Consider the following 19213-nt stretch of genomic DNA (forward strand, 5'->3'; position numbering starts at 1 on the left):
GCTGGACCAGGGAGAGGAGTAGCTGGACCAGGGAGAACAGTAGCTGGACCAGGGAGAGGAGTAGTTGGACCAGGGAGAGGAGTAGTTGGACCAGGGAGAAGAGTAGTTGGACCAGGGAGAGGAGTAGCTGGACCAGGGAGAGGAGTAGTTGGACCAGGGAGAAGAGTAGTTGAACCAGGGAGAGGAATAGTTGGACCAGGGAGAAGAGTAGCTGGACCAGAAAGAGGAGTAGTTGGACCAGTTAGCGTATGTAGAGAAAGTTGTTTTGCATTTTGAAATGTAGAGTTGGTATATCATGAACAAAATGTGGTTTTGAGGAGAAAATGTACTATTTGGCTAATTGTGTGATGTAGGTGTGTTGCTGTGTTAAGAGTTTAGTAAAAGTATCTGTAAGAGGTGCATAACTGGCTGCAGGGATGTCAGGCGCAGGAGAGCAGAAATGGGTAACAACTGGAGCAGTTTATTAATGCGGCAAAACAAACTGCACCCAGAACAACAAAATACGGGTTGAAATAACCCATCGCAAACCAGTCTGAAGTGCACATACACTTTACAACAAACAATTCCACACACAGACATGGGGGAAACAGAGGGGTAAATGCACGTCAAGTAATGAGGGAATGTAAACCAGGTGTGCGGGAAAACAAGACAAAACAAATGGAAAATTAAAGGGAGATCGGCGATGGCTAGAAGACCGGTGACGTCGACCACCGAACGCCGCCCGAACAAGGAGAGGAACTGACTTTGGCGGAAGTCATGACAGTGTCTTAAGTATAGGTAAACGCTTGTTAGCAACTGTAAAAAACTATATTAGAGGCTAAATCAGTCTGTTGGTATTCAAGTCTTCTTGGTAATGGGCTGACCAGATACTGTGTGTGTGCGTGCATTCGTGCTTGTGTGTGTAAACCATAGTTTCCTCGTCCGGTTATTCAGGACATGAATGGTCTGTCTGGTCTGTCAACACGCCTGATAGAAGAACTTCTGGGACAAATATTTGAGTACACTGACTCCATGTGCATTGACTTTCCAGAAGATTCCTCCTGATTCCATTTAAATTCAGGAAGTAAACTAAATTGACTGAAGTGAATTGAAAGTGAAATGGAACTGACCCCGATACTGCTACAGACTATTCTTGGGGTCTATGTACAAACCAACTCCATCTGTGTTTTAGGCTATAAGGTCATCATATTTGTACCTTTACTTAACCTTTTATTCAACCAGGAAAGATCTGTTGACATTGAAAATCTATTTTCCGAGGGAGACCTGGCAAGAAAGTTCTTGAGACACAAAGAGTACTGGAGAGTGTTTTTAAAGGGGTAAGCTAAACAGGTGGGAAATGAGTTTTCCTTCTTGACTGAGTGTTACCATAAAGACATGCCAGGGAAATGTCAGTCTCTTTATCTGTCTCTCTGTGTATCTGTCTCACTGTGTATCTGTCTCACTGTGTATCTGTCTTATTGTGTATCTGTCTCACTGTGTATCTGTCTCACAGTGTATCTGTCTCGCCGTGTATCTGTCTCGCCGTGTATCTGTCTCACCGTGTACCTGTCTCACCGTGTACCTGTCTCACCGTGTACCTGTCTCACCGTGTACCTGTCTCGCTGTGTATCTGTCTATCTGTGTATCTGTCTCACCGTGTATCTGTCTCACCGTGTATCTGTCTCACCGTGTACCTGTCTCGCTGTGTATCTGTCTATCTGTGTATCTGTCTCACTGTGTATCTGTCTCGCTGTGTATCTGTCTATCTGTCTCACCGTGTACCTGTCTCACTGTGTATCTGTCTGTGTATCTGTCTCACCGTGTATCTGTCTCGCCGTGTACCTGTCTCGCCGTGTACCTGTCTCACCGTGTATCTGTCTCGCCGTGTACCTGTCTCGCCGTTTATCTGTCTTATTGTGTATCTGTCTCACCGTGTACCTGTCTCGCCGTGTACCTGTCTCACCGTGTATCTGTCTCACCGTGTACCTGTCTCACCGTTTATCTGTCTTATTGTGTATCTGTCTCACTGTGTGTATCTGTCTCACCGTGTATCTGTCTTATTGTGTATCTGTCTCACTGTGTGTATCTGTCTTATTGTGTATCTGTCTCTCTGTGTATCTGTCTCACTGTGTATCTGTCTCACTGTGTATCTGTCTCACTGTGTATCTGTCTCACTTCGTATCTGTCTCACTGTGTATCTGTCTCACCGTTTATCTGTCTTATTGTGTATCTGTCTCACTGTGTGTATCTGTCTTATTGTGTATCTGTCTCTCTGTGTATCTGTCTCACTGTGTATCTGTCTTATTGTGTATCTGTCTCACTGTGTGTATCTGTCTTATTGTGTATCTGTCTCACTGTGTATCTGTCTTATTGTGTATCTGTCTCACTGTGTATCTGTCTTATTGTGTATCTGTCTCACCGTGTATCTGTCTCACCGTCTATCTGTCTTATTGTGTATCTGTCTTATTGTGTATCTGTCTCACTGTGTGTATCTGTCTTATTGTGTATCTGTCTCACTGTGTATCTGTCTTATTGTGTATCTGTCTCACTGTGTATCTGTCTTATTGTGTATCTGTCTCACTGTGTATCTGTCTTATTGTGTATCTGTCTCACTGTGTATCTGTCTTATTGTGTATCTGTCTCACTGTGTATCTGTCTTATTGTGTATCTGTCTCGCCGTGTATCTGTCTCGCCATGTATCTGTCTCGCCATGTATCTGTCTCACTGTATATATCTCACTGTCTATATGTGTCAGAGTAGAAGCTCAGACAGAAGCTCTTCTACATGAGTGTCTCAAGCAGCAGTGTGTGTGTGTCAGCAGGGGTTACCAGTGTGATGGAGACGGGGAGAGAGAGAGAGAGCGAGAGAGAGAGAAAGAGAGAGAGAGGGTTGCAGCGGGTGATGTATTAGGAAATTATTTGAAAATACTTTAAATATTGCCAATAGAAGTACTTGATTTGGGCCACATTATTTAAAAATACTAAAACTCACAGAAAATAAGTGTCACGGTCGTCATATGGAGGAGACCAAGACGCAGTGTGGTAAGCGTACATACTTCTTTAATGAAAGTACGAACACTGAAAAACTATACAAAACAACAAAACGAACCGTGACGCTAATATAGCTAGTGCAGACAGACAACTAAGCATAGAATAAGAACCCACAAATGCCCTAGACAAAATGGCTACCTAAATATGGTCCCCAATCAGAGACAACGATAAACAGCTACCTCTGATTGGTTCTCAATCTAGGCAACCATAGACATATAAACACCTAGACATTAAAAACCCCTAGACAATACAAAATCTAAACAAACCACCCTCGTCTCACCCTGACCTAACCAAAAAAAAAAAAGAAAACAAAGATAACAAAGGTCAGGGCGTGACAGTAAGTATTTAAACACACACACACTCTCAAACACTCATAATGGACCCAAGACTCTGCAGGGGAGCAGAACGAGGATGTTGCGTACTGTTTGTATGAAAACCAGAAAAAACATTTCAAACATAGAGAAGGATATCATTAAGCCACATTTTGCCCACTGGGCATCAGGTTGGCACACAGCTAGGCTTCAGGGTACACACACACACACACACACACACGCACACGCACACGCACGCGCACACACGCACGCGCACGCACGCGCACGCGCACACACACACACACACACACACACACACACACACACACACACACACACACACACACACACACACACACACACACACACACACACACACACACATCGGACCTCAGTCACCATCAACTATGCCACACAGCCCATCACTAACCCTCAGGCTGCCCTGGCAGGCACACTTGCTCTTTAGTGACATATCGCAGGAGCAAATGTTAAAATGAGGGGGAGCAGGGGGGACTCTCATTGACATTCTGTTTTCCTATTGCTCAAAATGTTCCCAAAATGCACCCATGGGTCCTGTCCTATACAGAGTTACGTGCAGTGCCTCTCAGAATGGAGAGCAGGGCTAGCTGAGCCAAGCCAAATGGCATAGAAATAGGATGTCACCTGCGTGCCAAAGACTCCTCCACAGCTAAGATGTAACACCTGACTGGAAAAATGGCTAATCTGGTGTTCTGGGTGAAAGCCAATGGAAAAATAGAATTGAGAGGCTGAAGGAAGATGATGACTGCGTCATCTAACATGGACGAGGTGTGTGTGTGTGTGTGTGTGTGTGTGTGTGTGTGTGTGTGTGTGTGTGTGTGTGTGTGTGTGTGTGTGTGTGTGTGTGTGTGTGTGTGTGTGTGTGTGTGTGTGTGTGTGTGTGTGTGTGTGTGTGTGTGTGTGTGTGTTACCAGCCTGTACAGAAGGTTTAGTCTGGCATGAAAAATGGCTGAGACTGAGGCTGATGATTTGGTTAATTTACACACTGGTGGATCCACCATGACACATCAGACAGTTCTAGTAGGCCTGTCACAATGTTCTGGCTACAAGCCAATGGAAAGTAGGACTCTGATGATGCAGTCATTTAACTGTATAAGGAGGAGGTGTATCATTGAGTATCCATGACAATAATATCCTAGAGAAAGCCATTGGTAAAGCAGCGTGCTGAGGTGGATGCGGATCTGGGTAATGTAACTGCTGAAAGACTAGTGATGACAGGCTATATGATGGTGGATACAGTACAGGTGCATCAAAGTTGGGACCGAGAGACTGAAACACATCTCAAGGCCGTCAGACTGTTAAATAGTCACCACAAGCTGGCCTTCACCCAGTACACTGCCCTGAACTTAGTCCATGTTACTAACCGGCTACCACCCGGTACTCTACCCTGCACCTTAAAGACTGCGGCCCTATGTACATGTTTTACCCACTTCATATGCATATAATGTATTCTAGCCAAGGCTCATCCTATATAACTACTGCTGTACACACCTCTTCTATTCATATAATGTCCATAATGTCTATACACACCATCATATACATATACTCTGGCATTGCTTGTTCTGATATTTCTTAATTTCTGTATTTTCATTCGGGGGATTTGTGTGTATTGTTTTGTAATGTTCGGTATTACTGCACTGTGGGAGCTAGAAATATAAACATTTCGCTGCACCTGTGATTACATCTGCAAAATATGTGTATGTGAACAATAACATTTTATTTGATTTTTATGCATTTATGGTACATTTACTGGGTGAAAGCAAGTGGCAAAAGAGAATAGGAGACTGATGTGGGGCCTTTACATGGTGCAGGATCAGTGATTATACATACACTTACAGTAGGTCCAGTAAGTGATGATATGAATAATAATGGCTCGAGTATGACAATATCCTAAGGAAAGCCTGTCGAAAAATAGTCTGAGGCTGTTGATCTGGGCATTTTACATGCTGTAGTATAAGCGATGATACATGCAATTTATATAGAGCCCGTATTAATGAAGGCATGTCAGAGTAGGTAGGAGTGCTGATCTTGGATTAGTTTGGCATTTTACAGTAAATCATAATGAATAAGAGACTCTTCATGAACACACCCACAGGTCTATGATATGTCATCATGAGGACAGACAGACCTTCTGCCTCTACTAAATGCCACACATATTGATTTGTTGTCTTTTGGACAAGATAACAGTAGAGTAACATCTGTCATCTGCAAAACTCGATGATGAGAATTATATGCCAATGTAATGTCACCCTGTTTCTCAGTGAGGAAAACAACCGATGATTAATCCGCTGACTTGCTCAGGACTGCTGACCTTGCCATATTATGAGACATCATCTCTCCATATGTTTACCAACATATGCAATGAAAAAGAAGCACTCTCACAGGTCTCACTGTTGCTAACACATACATTGGTTATGGAGATATGACGATGAGTCCTACAAGGTCAGTGATATCACACACACTTAAACAAACAAAAAGCAAAGCAGCTAAACTGTAAATAAACATAAAGATTTGAATCATTTCTGTGGATACTGTCCATGCATAGCTGATCTCAAAGATAAGCCGTTGCATTGCATTAAGCCTTAATCGAAATGTACATCAAAACATGTCATGTCTAAATAATGGAAGGATATGTTGGCATAGTAAGTGCAGCAAATTCCCAGAAGATGAGCATGATATTGTACACGCTGTCTTGTGAGCAAAGCAGGATCCTTCTTTATTAATGAATTTAGACTTGACGCTTATCTTTGCATGCGTTTGTTTCTTACTCATATTTGTCACCACTCTGTCTGAATTAAATTAATGCATTAAATCACTGATAAGCTCGATTTCTATACTCACCAATAGTTGACACCACAGTCCCAACAAAGTAAAAAGCCCCTGTAAAATCCCATCGCGGCCTGAGAGCGTCAGCTCGGATCCCCGCGGCAATAGCTGTCTCGTACTCCCGTAGAAAAGAGTTCAGATCCTCCAAGCTGATGTTGAACGTCTCGCTGAAGTTGAAAAGTGTCCTGTTCCATCTGTCATGCGCCTGCACCTCCGAAGGCCGCTCTATAGCGGAAAACACTGCGGCACCGGACAGCAGATACAGAATAATCAAGACGGCGAGCAGCAAGAAGCGGCCGTTGTCTTCGTTTATGTGGAGGGAGCGGCAGCCTTGCAGTCGCTGGCCAGGCATTATCCAGACTTCAGCACCACTAGCGCGACGGACAGCGACCCGCCCCGCGTTGGACAGAGCATCCAATAACTTTATGGCCCCACTTTAGACTTCTTACAAAATATCAAAGGATATTGCAAGGGCTCAGAGCGTATTCCAAAAACGTTATAGGACATTTACAGAAGCCAGTCTCCCTTTTCATCAATTATATAGGCTGAGCTGGACAACCGAGAAGAACCAACCCCAATTCTGGATACGCCAAACAGCCAAACAGATAGAACCTTTCGTTATTCCTTAGATTGGGACCGATGACTTTTTTGGCGGTATCCAGAGCATATCACATCAGTGCAATAGGCTACCCATCAACCCCTAATCTAAAAACAATCGAATTATCTTTAGTGGTAATGCAACAAAGTGAATCTCATCATATGTTCGGCTATTCCTCTTCCTCTTGACCACTGTGCAAGCTATAGGACCGGATATGCAGTCAGTATCCTCCCGCTGGGTTGCTGCACCAAACCGCTCATCCCCGGTGGGCTATTATATCACTTTCTGTCACTACCATTTGACACGGTCGAATTACTACACATAGAAAGAAGTCATTGCGATTTCCTGCGGGCGCATCTCGGTCATTTTGTTTCCTCTTTCTCTTCGCCTATTCAACTCCTCAATCTATCTTCCCATGACAGGCTATCTGATGCGGGTATAACGCGGAGCTGCAGTCCTAATGAGACAGTGAAAGTCGAGAACAGACACTGGCAGCACATTGCATCGGATCTGTGGATCACTGCTGAGATCATGCTATACTAACTTCCCAAAGACTGTTGTGTCCCATGCAGCATAGCTACCACCACCGTCACCACAGGCTATGCGGAGGAGGGGAGAGTCCGGAGAGGACACCACCGTTGAAAAATAATCTTCAACGACGAAGCATCAACACTCAAACTTGAAGTGATATTCTGTTATTATACATTCGTTGACGGTTTAGTTGATGGCAGTTGAACGGGTACATATTTTATATTTGAGTCTATGGCCCTCTGACAACAATCCAGCTTTACTTTTTTTTCTTGAGTATCGTTTGACCAAATCCCATGGACACACATGTTCCCGAGACATGATTCATAGTAACCCCCTGTGGTATTTATTTTCAATACGCCTTCAGTAGGCAGTGTCTATGGAGAGCCACAAAGAGTTCCCGGTGCTTAACGCATCAGTCCCTACTAGCAACAATTAGCCCATACTCTGCGATGAGCGACACACTTTTAAAGTAGGCTACTGTGTCTTTTCAAAGTCTTTGACACAGATAGTTATCAGCACGAGTACAAGAACACAGCTTGTCGAATAACAGACACACCGATATCGACCGTAAATTAAAAAGGAAAATAAAGTCCGCTTATACAGGCTCCATGAAACACTAAATCAAATAGTCTACACTGACCCCGACGTGGCCTCTGCCGCTGTCGCTGCCGCACAGCTTTCAACACACGGGGGAGGCGAGTTGGTGGCGGCGCGCATCATTTACCACAGCCGTTTCCGAATGCGCAAGAAAGAAAGGATGCGGAGAGCTGCACTCAAATCAGTTCGAACTCCAACCGTCCTTGCGCGCGTCAGAGTTGTCCGAGCTTGTGCGGAACAGCAATCGTTCCCTTCTAAACGTTTTCAAATGTAGCCGAGGCTACATTAGGACATTATGTGCGGTCTTGGGTTATATATCTGGAATGCATAGCATATGAGGCAATTAGTGTCGGCAATAGACCATCTAACCGCTTTAATTTTCCAATAATTCATATATCTGACAGCATGAATTCTTCTATATCAAATACTATTTTTGGGGGGCTCACTTAAATAAACTTTCTACGAAAATCAATGTCAACCCTCAAAAGCCAGCAGTAGCGTGTATTCATGGATGCCAATGGAAGCCAGGCTTCACCAAAACATTTACAAAATGTGTATAATGTATCTTTCTTCTCTCTGTGATTCATAAATGTCCTTCAATTCACAAGAGGCTGAATGTATTTCACTGGAGAAAGCATACAAGCGAATGAATAGCTTATCTATCTAATGCTGTCTGGTCAGAAAAAGTTGTCACGACTTCCACCGAAGTCGGCTCCTCTCCTTGTTCGGTGGCGTTCGGCGATCGACGTCACCGGCTTTCTAGCCATCGCCTCTTCATTTCTGATATATCCATTTGTTTTGTCTTGTTCCATTACACACCTGGTTTTCATTCCATAAGTAATGCATGTATTTAGTCCTCTGTTCTCCACCATGTCTTTGTATGTAATTGTTTATTGTTATTGTGGATTTTGTCAGGCGCAATACTTTTGCTATGTTCCGTGTTTTTGGCACGTTATTGTTCTTATGTGCTGTCATTTTTGGACCAGAATTAAAGTGCGCCTGTTTATTACACTCGGCTCTCCTGCACCTGACTTCGCCTCCTGTACACACCCCTGACAAAAGTATGACATTGTTGCAGCATACCATCAAATGCAAGAATGCAAAGGAAGCCAGCGAGCATTTGGCCTCGCTTGATAATTTAAAAAATGAATAATAGCCAATCAGAATTGAGCTAAACTGAGCGAGCTCAACTGTGAACTATCCTGGCACACCAAAAAAAAGTTAAGGGAAGCCAGTTGGGATTTGGCTTCAGACAAATCACATCACAAGCCAAATGTCATTATTGACAGAATGCAAATTGAATTGTTGCATCTAGTTGTGTTGTTGACCTCTGGTGGCTTGCTAGTTCAAATTGTCCCTTTCCTAAATTAGCCAAGGATAGAGATAGGGTTTTGGACTTGTGGTTTACCTAATTCTCTGTACTGGCCAATGATTATAATGACAATTCTGATCCAACCATATATTCATACATTGTTGTGCCCCTGGCCTGAGGGGATGGAAGTTCAATATGTAGCAAGATGTAATATGCTAATGTTAACTAGCTGGCCTGGCGGAAGTTAGGTTAGCGAGCAACTATTTTAGCCAGGTAGCCTAGGACAACAAAAACTAAACATTTTTTCTACACCACACACACACACACTAGCATAGAAAAAGGTACCATGGACAGCCACATCATATGCAATTTACATTGATTGTACTAAATTGTTTTTGGTATCTTTTAGTTGTCACAGTATTAGACTAAGCAGAGGTGATTTGATGATGTTGAAATGTTGAAGTTGAAATGGTGCTGGAATAGTGGAGGCAGCTCCTGTTTTCTTTGCGACTTGCGGTAACTCTCTGTGGTTCTAAATCAATAGTTGTTTAGTAGTCCAAAAATGCAGTGAAAATGAACTTGCTCGACCATGCTGTAGGCCATGTAACTGTTTGTTACATGCTATATGTTTTGTGGACTTCACCGGAACAGATGTTGCTCTCCGGTTTTGTAATGAAACAAATGTGTAATATGGCTTTTTCTTCTGGATTGGCTTCCCTGCTGATTTGACCCTGGAAGACAGTGTTCGGTGAATAGCCTATTGATTGGATCATGGGCTCCAGAAGGGAGACACAGAAAGACAGAAACATTTGTCTCATTGGAAACACTATTTGCTTGCACCTTTACTTTCTCCTCTCCTCTTCTCTTCTCTTTTCTTCACTTCTCCTAGCCCATGTCACATGGTTATAACATGTACCGAAAAGACAGAAATGCCAACGGAGGCGGTGTTGCGGTCTATATTCAGAACCACATTCCTGTAAAGCTTAGAGACAATCTAATGTTAAATACTGTTACTGTTAATACTATTACTGAAGTAATATGACTACAGGTTCATCTACATCACCTAAAGCCCATTATTGTGTGAAGCTGCTATAGACCAGCAAGTGCTACCAGTCAGTATCTGGATAATATGTGTGAAATGCTTGATAATGTATGTGATATCAACAGAGAACTATATTTTCTGGGTGCCCACTCAGGAAAAAACATCAAACTGTAACCAGTGCCTGCAACCTGGATCAGGTTGTCAGTCAACCTACCAGGGTAGTTACAAACAGCACATGAATTAAATCATCAACATGTATTGACCACATCTTTACTAATGCTGCAGATATTTGCTTTAAAGCAGTATCCAAATCCATAGGATGTAGTGATCACAATATAATAGCCATATCTAGGAAAACCAAAGTTCCAAAAGCTGGGCCTAATATAGTGTATAAGAGATCATACAATACGTTTTGTAGTGATTTATGTGTTGATAATTTAAAGAATATTTGCTGGTCTGTGATATGTAATGAGGAGCAACCAGACGCTGCTGGTCTGTGGTGTGTAATGAGGAGCAACCAGACGCTGCACTTGACGCATTTATGAAACTACTTATTCCAGTTACTAATAAGCACACACCCATTAAGAAAATGACTGTAAAAACTGTGAAATCCCCTTAGATTGATGAGGAATTGAAAAATTGTATGGTTGAGAGGGATGGGCAAAAGGTATGGCAATTAAGTCTGGCAGCCCAACTGATTGACAAACGTACTGCAAATTTAAACATCACGTGACTAAACTAAATAAAAATAAACTACACTATGAAACAAAGATAAATTATATAAAGAACGATAGTAAAAAGCTTTGGGGCATCTTAAATGACATTTTGTGAAAAAAAAAGCCAACTCGGCTCCTTCATTTATTGAATCAGATGGCTCATTCATCAAAAAGCCCACTGATATTGCCAACTACTTGAATGACTATCTCATTGGCAAGATAAGCAAACTTATGGATGACATGCCAGCAACAAACGCTGACACTGTAACGGCTCTCGTTGGTGGTAGAAAGAGTAGACCAAAGCGTGGAAATTGTTCATGATTTTTATTTAAAAAACACTCAAACAAACTAACAAAATTGAAAACGAAACGCACAGTTCTGTCAGGCAACAGTAACTAAACAGAAAACAAGATCCCACAAACTCAGGTGGAAAACAGGCTGCCTAAGTATGATTCCCAATCAGAGAAAAAGATAGACAGCTGCCTCTGATTGGGAACCACACTCGGCCAAAACCAAAGAAACAGAAAACATAGAATTTCCCACCCGAGTCACACCCTGACCAAACTAAACATAGAGAATAATAAGGATCTCTAAGGTCAGGGGGTGACAGACACTACACATCCAAGTATATCGGACCAAATTATGAAAGACTATAATTGTACTTTTGAATTCCCTAAAGTCAGTGTGGACGAGCTGAAAAAAATATTGTTGTCTATCAACAATGACAAGCCACCAGGGTCTGACAATCTAGGTTGAAAATGACTGAGGACAAATAGCTGATGATATTGCCACTCCTATTTGCCACATCTTCAATTTAAGCCTATTAGAGAGTGTGTGCCCTCAGGCCTGGAGGAAAGCTAAAGTCATTCCGCTACCCAAGAATAGTAAACCCCTATTACTGGCTCAAATAGCCGACCAATCAGCCTGTTACCAACCCATAATAAACTTCTGGAAAAAATGGTGTTTGACCAGATATAATGCTATTTTACAGTAAACAAATTGACAACAGAATTTCAGCGTGCTTATAAGGAAGGACACTCAACAAGCACAGCACTGACACAAATGATTGGCTGAGAGAAATTGATGATAAAATGATTGTGGGGGCTGTCATTTTAGACTTCAGTGCAGCTTTTGACATTATTGATCAGTCTGCTGCTGGAAAAATGTATGTGTTATGGCTTTACACCCCCTGGTATAATGTGGATAAAGAGTTACTTGTCCAACAGAACACAGAGGGTGTTCTTTAATGGAAGCCTATAAAATATAATCCAGTTAGAATCAGGAATTCCCCAAGGTAGCTGTTTAGGCCCCTTGCTTTTTTCAATTTATACTAATGACATGCCACTGACTTTGAGTAAAGCCAGAGTTTCTATGTATGCGGATAACTCAACACTACACATGTCAGCTACTACAGCGACTTAAATGACTGAAACACTCAACAAAGAGCTGTAGTTAGTTTCAGAGTGGGTGGCAAGGAATAAGTTATCCCTAAATATTTCTAAAACTAAACGCATTGTGGTTAGAACAAAACACTCACCAAACCCTAAACCTCAACTAAATCTTGTAATAAATAATGTGGAAATTAAGCAAGTTGAGATGACTAAACTGCTTGGAGTAACACTAGATTGTAAACTGTCATGGTCGAAACATATTGATGCGGTAGTAGCTAAGATGGGGAGAAGTCTGTCTATAATAAAGTGATGCTCTGCCTTCTTAACAACACTATCAACAAGGCAGGTCCTACAGGCCCTAGTTTTGTCGCACCTTGACTACTGTTCAGTCGTGTGGTCAGGTGCCACAAAAATGGACTTAGGAAAATTGCAATTGGCTCAGAACAGGGCAGCACGGTTGGCCCTTGGATGTACACAGAGGTGCTAATATTAATAATATGTATGTCAATCTCTCCTGGCTAAAAGTGGAGGAGAGGTTGACTTCATCACTACTTTTATTTATGAGCGGTATTGACATACTGAATGCACCAAGCTATCTGTCTAAACTACTGGCACACAGCTCGGACACCCATGCATACCCCACAAGACATGCCACAAGAGGTCTCTTCACTGTCCCCAAGTTCAGAACAGAGTATGGGAGGCACACAGTACTACATAGATCCAGGGTAACATTAGATTTTAAAAAACAGATGAAAAAAACACCTTATGGAACAGCGGGGACTGTGAAGCAACACAAACATTGCACACACACACACACACACACACACACACACACACACACACACACACACACACACACACACACACACACACACACACACACACACACACACACACACACACACACACACACACACACACACACACGCACTAGACATACACACGCACTAGACATACACACGCACTAGACATACACACGCACTAGACATACACATGGATGTAGTACTGTAGATATGTGGTAGTGGTGGAGTAAGGGCCGGAGGGGGGCACACAGTGTGTTGTGAAATCTGTGAATGTATTGTCATGTTTTAAAATACTGTCGTATTAACTGCCTTCATTTTGCTGGACCCCAGGAAGTGTAGCAGCTAATGGAGATCCATAATAACTACAAATACAAATACATAGGTGTCGATGCTGTCATGTGAACTTAGATGGATCCTGGGCATTAAAAATTTAATTTTACCCATCAGGAATTTCCTTTATATATTCACCTTAGAAAATGTATCTACAGCTAATGGCAAATTTAAATGAGAACTGGCCATTCTGCCATATTAAATAACTCATATACAGTGAGGCAAAAAAGTATTTAGTCAGCCACCAATTGTGCAAGTTCTCCCACTTAAAAAGATGAGAGAGGCCTATAATGTTCATCATAGGTACACTTCAACTATGACAGACAAAATGAGGGAAAAACATCCAGAAAATCACATTGTAGGATTTTTAATGAATTTATTTGCAAATTATGGTGGAAAATAAGTATTTGGTCACCTACAAACAAGCAAGATTTATGGCTCTCACAGACCTGTAACTTCTTCTTTAAGAGGCTCCTCTGTCCTCCACTCGTTACCTGTATTAATGGCACCTGTTTGAACTTGTTATCAGTATAAAAGACACCTGTCCACAACCTCAAACAGTCACACTCCAAACTCCACTATGGCCAAGACCAAAGAGCTGTCAAAGGACACCAGAGGCAACATTGTAGACCAGCACCAGGCTGGGAAGACTGAATCTGCAATATGTAAGCAGCTTGGTTTGAAGAAATCAACTGTGGGAGCAATTATTAGGAAATGGAAGACATACAAGACCACTGATAATCTCCCTCGATCTGGGGCTCCACGCAAGATCTCACCCCGTGGGGTCAAAATGATCACAAGAACGGTGACCTGCAGAGAGCTGAGACCAAAGTAACAAAGCCTACCATCAGTAACACACTACGCCGCCAGAGACTCAAAACCTGCAGTGCCAGACGTGTCCCCCTGCTTAAGCCAGTACATATCCAGGTCCGTCTGAAGTTTGCTAGAGAGCATTTGGATGATCCAGAAGAAGATTGGGAGAATGTCATATGGTCAGATGAAACAAAAATATAACTTTTTGGTAAAAACTCAACTCGTCGTGTTTGGAGGACAAAGAATGCTGAGTTGCATCCAAAGAACACCATACCCACTGTGAAGCATGGGGGTGGAAACATCATGCTTTGGGGCTGTTTTTCTGCAAAGGCACCAGGACGACTGATCCATGTAAAGAAAATAATTAATGGGGGCATGTATCGTGAGATTTTGAGTGAAAACCTTCCATCAGCAAGGGCATTGAAGATGAAACATTCAAGATCCTGGAGTGGCCTAGCCAGTCTCCAGATCTCAACCCCATAGAAAATCTTTGGAGGGAGTTGAAAGTCCGTGTTGCCCAGCAACAGCCCCAAAACATCACTGCTCTAGAGGAGATCTGCATGGAGGAATGGGCCAAAATACCAGCAACAGTGTGTGAAAACCTTGTGAAGACTTACAGAAAACGTTTGACCTCTGTCATTGCCAACAAAGGGTATATTAGAAAGTATTGAGATAAACTTTTGTTATTGACCAAATACTTATTTTCCACCATCATTTGCAAATAAATGAATTAAAAATCCTACATTGTGATTGATTTTCTGGATTTTTTTTTTTCATTTTGTCTGTCATAGTTGAAGTGTACCTATGATGAAAATTACAGGCCTCTCTCATCTTTTTAAGTGGGAGAACTTGCACAATTGGTGGCTGACTAAATACTCTTTTGCCCCGCTGTATATGTATTTTGAAGAATGGACCACTTATTGATCTTAGAGATCTAGGCTGCATAAGTGACTTAACTCTTGGACAGGAGATCAGTTCACCCCTTGAGGCCACTATAGTGTATCTCTCTCAGTCAGTATAACATTTACATTACATTTAAGTCATTTAGCAGACGCTCTTATCCAGAGCGACTTACAAATTGGTGCATTCACCTTATGACATCCAGTGGAACAGCCACTTTACAATAGTGCATCTAAATCTTTTAAGGGGGGGGGGGGTGAGAAGGATTACTTTATCCTATCCTAGGTATTCCTTAAAGAGGTGGGGTTTCAGGTGTCTCCGGAAGGTGGTGATTGACTCCGCTGTCCTGGCGTCGTGAGGGAGTGTGTTCCACCTTTGGGGAGCCAGAGCAGCGAACAGTTTTGACTGGGCTGAGCGGGAACTGTACTTCCTCAGTGGTAGGGAGGCGAGCAGGCCAGAGGTGGATGAACGCAGTGCCCTTGTTTGGGTGTAGGGCCTGATCAGAGCCTGGAGGTACTGAGGTGCCGTTCCCCTCACAGCTCCGTAGGCAAGCACCATGGTCTTGTAGCGGATGCGAGCTTCAACTGGAAGCCAGTGGAGAGAGCGGAGGAGCGGGGTGACGTGAGAGAACTTGGGAAGGTTGAACACCAGACGGGCTGCGGCGTTCTGGATGAGTTGTAAGGGTTTAATGGCACAGGCAGGAGCTCAGCCAACAGCGAGTTGCAGTAATCCAGACGGGAGATGACAAGTGCCTGGATTAGGACCTGCGCCGCTTCCTGTGTGAGGCAGGGTCGTACTCTGCGGATGTTGTAGAGCATGAACCTACAGGAACGGGCCACCGCCTTGATGTTAGTTGAGAACGACAGGGTGTTGTCCAGGATCACGCCAAGGTTCTTAGCGCTCTGGGAGGAGGACACAATGGAGTTGTCAACCGTGATGGCGAGATCATGGAATGGGCAGTCCTTCCCCGGGAGGAAGAGCAGCTCCGTCTTGCCGAGGTTCAGCTTGAGGTGGTGATCCGTCATCCACACTGATATGTCTGCCAGACATGCAGAGATGCGATTCGCCACCTGGTCATCAGAAGGGGGAAAGGAGAAGATTAATTGTGTGTCGTCTGCATAGCAATGATAGGAGAGACCATGTGAGGTTATGACAGAGCCAAGTGACTTGGTGTATAGCGAGAATAGGAGAGGGCCTAGAACAGAGCCCTGGGGGACACCAGTGGTGAGAGCGCGTGGTGAGGAGACAGATTCTCGCCACGCCACCTGGTAGGAGCGACCTGTCAGGTAGGACGCAATCCAAGCGTGGGCCGCGCCGGAGATGCCCAACTCGGAGTGGGTGGAGAGGAGGATCTGATGGTTCACATTATCGAAGGCAGCCGATAGGTCTAGAAGGATGAGAGCAGAGGAGAGAGAGTTAGCTTTAGCAGTGCGGAGCGCCTCCGTGATACAGAGAAGAGCAGTCTCAGTTGAATGACTAGTCTTGAAACCTGACTGATTTGGATCAAGAAGGTCATTCTGAGAGAGATAGCGGGAGAGCTGGCCAAGGACGGCACGTTCAAGAGTTTTGGAGAGAAAAGAAAGAAGGGATACTGGTCTGTAGTTGTTGACATCGGAGGGATCGAGTGTAGGTTTTTTCAGAAGGGGTGCAACTCTCGCTCTCTTGAAGACGGAAGGGACGTAGCCAGCGGTCAGGGATGAGTTGATGAGCGAGGTGAGGTAAGGGAGAATGTCTCCGGAAATGGTCTGGAGAAGAGAGGAGGGGATAGGGTCAAGCGGGCAGGTTGTTGGGCGGCCGGCCGTCACAAGACGCGAGATTTCATCTGGAGAGAGGGGAGAAAGAGGTCAGAGCACAGGGTAGGGCAGTGTGAGCAGAACCAGCGGTGTCGTTTGACTTAGCAAACGAGGATCGGATGTCGTCGACCTTCTTTTCAAAATGGTTGACGAAGTCATCTGCAGAGAGGGAGGAGGGGGGAGGGGGAGGAGGATTCAGGAGGGAGGAGAAGGTGGCAAAGAGCTTCCTAAGGTTAGAGGCAGATGCTTGGAATTTAGAGTGGTAGAAAGTGGCTTTAGCAGCAGAGACAGAGGAGGAAAATGTAGAGAGGAGGGAGTGAAAGGATGCCAGGTCCACAGGGAGGTGAGTTTTCCTCCATTTCCGCTCGGCTGCCCGGAGCCCTGTTCTGTGAGCTCGCAATGAGTCGTCGAGCCACGGAGCGGGAGGGGAGGACCGAGCCGGCCTGGAGGATAGGGGACATAGAGAGTCAAAGGATGCAGAAAGGGAAGAGAGGAGGGTTGAGGAGGCAGAATCAGGAGATAGGTTGGAGAAGGTTTGAGCAGAGGGAAGAGATGATAGGATGGAAGAGGAGAGAGTAGCGGGGGAGAGAGAGCGAAGGTTGGGACGGCGCGATACCATCCGAGTAGGGGCAGTGTGGGAAGTGTTGGATGAGAGCGAGAGGGAAAAGGATACAAGGTAGTGGTCGGAGACTTGGAGGGGAGTTGCAATGAGGTTAGTGGAAGAACAGCATCTAGTAAAGATGAGGTTGAGCGTATTGCCTGCCTTGTGAGTAGGGGGGGGAAGGTGAGAGGGTGAGGTCAAAAGAGGAGAGGAGTGGAAAGAAGGAGGCAGAGAGGAATGAGTCAAAGGTAGACGTGGGGAGGTTAAAGTCGCCCAGAACTGTGAGAGGTGAGCCGTCCTCAGGAAAGGAGCTTATCAAGGCATCAAGCTCATTGATGAACTCTCAGAGGGAACCTGGAGGGCGATAAATGATAAGGATGTTAAGCTTGAAAGGGCTGGTAACTGTGACAGCATGGAATTCAAAGGAGGCGATAGACAGATGGGTAAGGGGAGAAAGAGAGAATGACCACTTGGGAGAGATGAGGATCCCGGTGCCACCACCCCGCTGACCAGAAGCTCTCGGGGTGTGCGAGAACACGTGGGCGGACGAAGAGAGAGCAGTAGGAGTAGCAGTGTTATCTGTGGTGATCCATGTTTCCGTCAGTGCCAAGAAGTCGAGGGACTGGAGGGAGGCATAGGCTGAGATGAACTCTGCCTTGTTGGCCGCAGATCGGCAGTTCCAGAGGCTACCGGAGACCTGGAACTCCACGTGGGTCGTGCGCGCTGGGACCACCAGATTAGGGTGGCCGCGGCCACGCGGTGTGGGGCGTTTGTATGGTCTGTGCAGAGAGGAGAGAACAGGGATAGACAGACACATAGTTGACAGGCTACAGAAGAGGCTACGCTAATGCAAGGAGATTGGAATGACAAGTGGACTACACGTCTCGAATGTTCAGAAAGATAAGCTTACGTAGCAAGAATCTTATTGACTAAAATGATTAAAATGATACAGTACTGCTGAAGTAGGCTAGCTGGCAGTGGCTGCGTTGTTGACTTTGTAGGCTAGCTGGCAGTGGCTGCGTTGTTGACACTACACTAATCAAGTCGTTCCGTTGAGTGTAATAGTTTCTACAGTGCTGCTATTCGGGGGCTAGCTGGCCTGTATTACTGGGGATCAGAGCTGCATAATAGTAAAGAGTATAAATAATACAACTTCTAATCCAATCAGGGAATATCCATTGAGATAGAATACAGAACAAAAGAACGTTGAGACCAATTATCCAATTATCTAGGCCCCCTGGGTAGTTCTCTGCTGCTCTTCTCAGGATGTTGGCTCTGACATAGGAGGGAGGAGAATCAGTGGGATACAAGAACAAAGGAGTAGGGAGGTGAGGGATGAAAAGTAAAGACACACAAAGAGGAGAGAAAAGAAAGTGTTTAGTATTTTAGAAGGGATTAAAAGTAAGCCTGATATAATGGCAGAGATACAGGATATACCACCAAAGCCTTTACTCTCCCTTACAGGGAGGGACCTTGTCTGTCAAAATCAGCGCCTTGCCTTGGGTCTGCCCTTTCCCTTAGGCAAACTAACCAATTACTCTGAGTCTGTTATTACAGATGTTTCCTCAATGTTTAACACAC

The 19213-nt window shown here is 44.3% G+C and overlaps 1 protein-coding gene across 1 annotated transcript in view; it reads right to left on the reverse strand.

Moving 5' to 3' along the window:
• kcnk12 (potassium channel, subfamily K, member 12) overlaps positions 1–6984 on the reverse strand; it is a 52580-nt gene extending 45596 nt beyond the window's left edge. Inside the window, exon 1 of the mRNA XM_035800792.2 lies at positions 6221–6984. Within this exon, the coding sequence (XP_035656685.1) occupies positions 6221–6557 (337 nt within the window). The 5' untranslated portion in view covers positions 6558–6984. The remainder of the gene's footprint in view (positions 1–6220) is intronic.
• Between the last annotated feature and the right edge of the window lie 12229 nt (positions 6985–19213).

This window comes from Oncorhynchus keta, chromosome 24 (genome assembly GCF_023373465.1).
Source record: "Oncorhynchus keta strain PuntledgeMale-10-30-2019 chromosome 24, Oket_V2, whole genome shotgun sequence".
NCBI classification, from domain to species: Eukaryota; Metazoa; Chordata; class Actinopteri; order Salmoniformes; family Salmonidae; genus Oncorhynchus; species Oncorhynchus keta.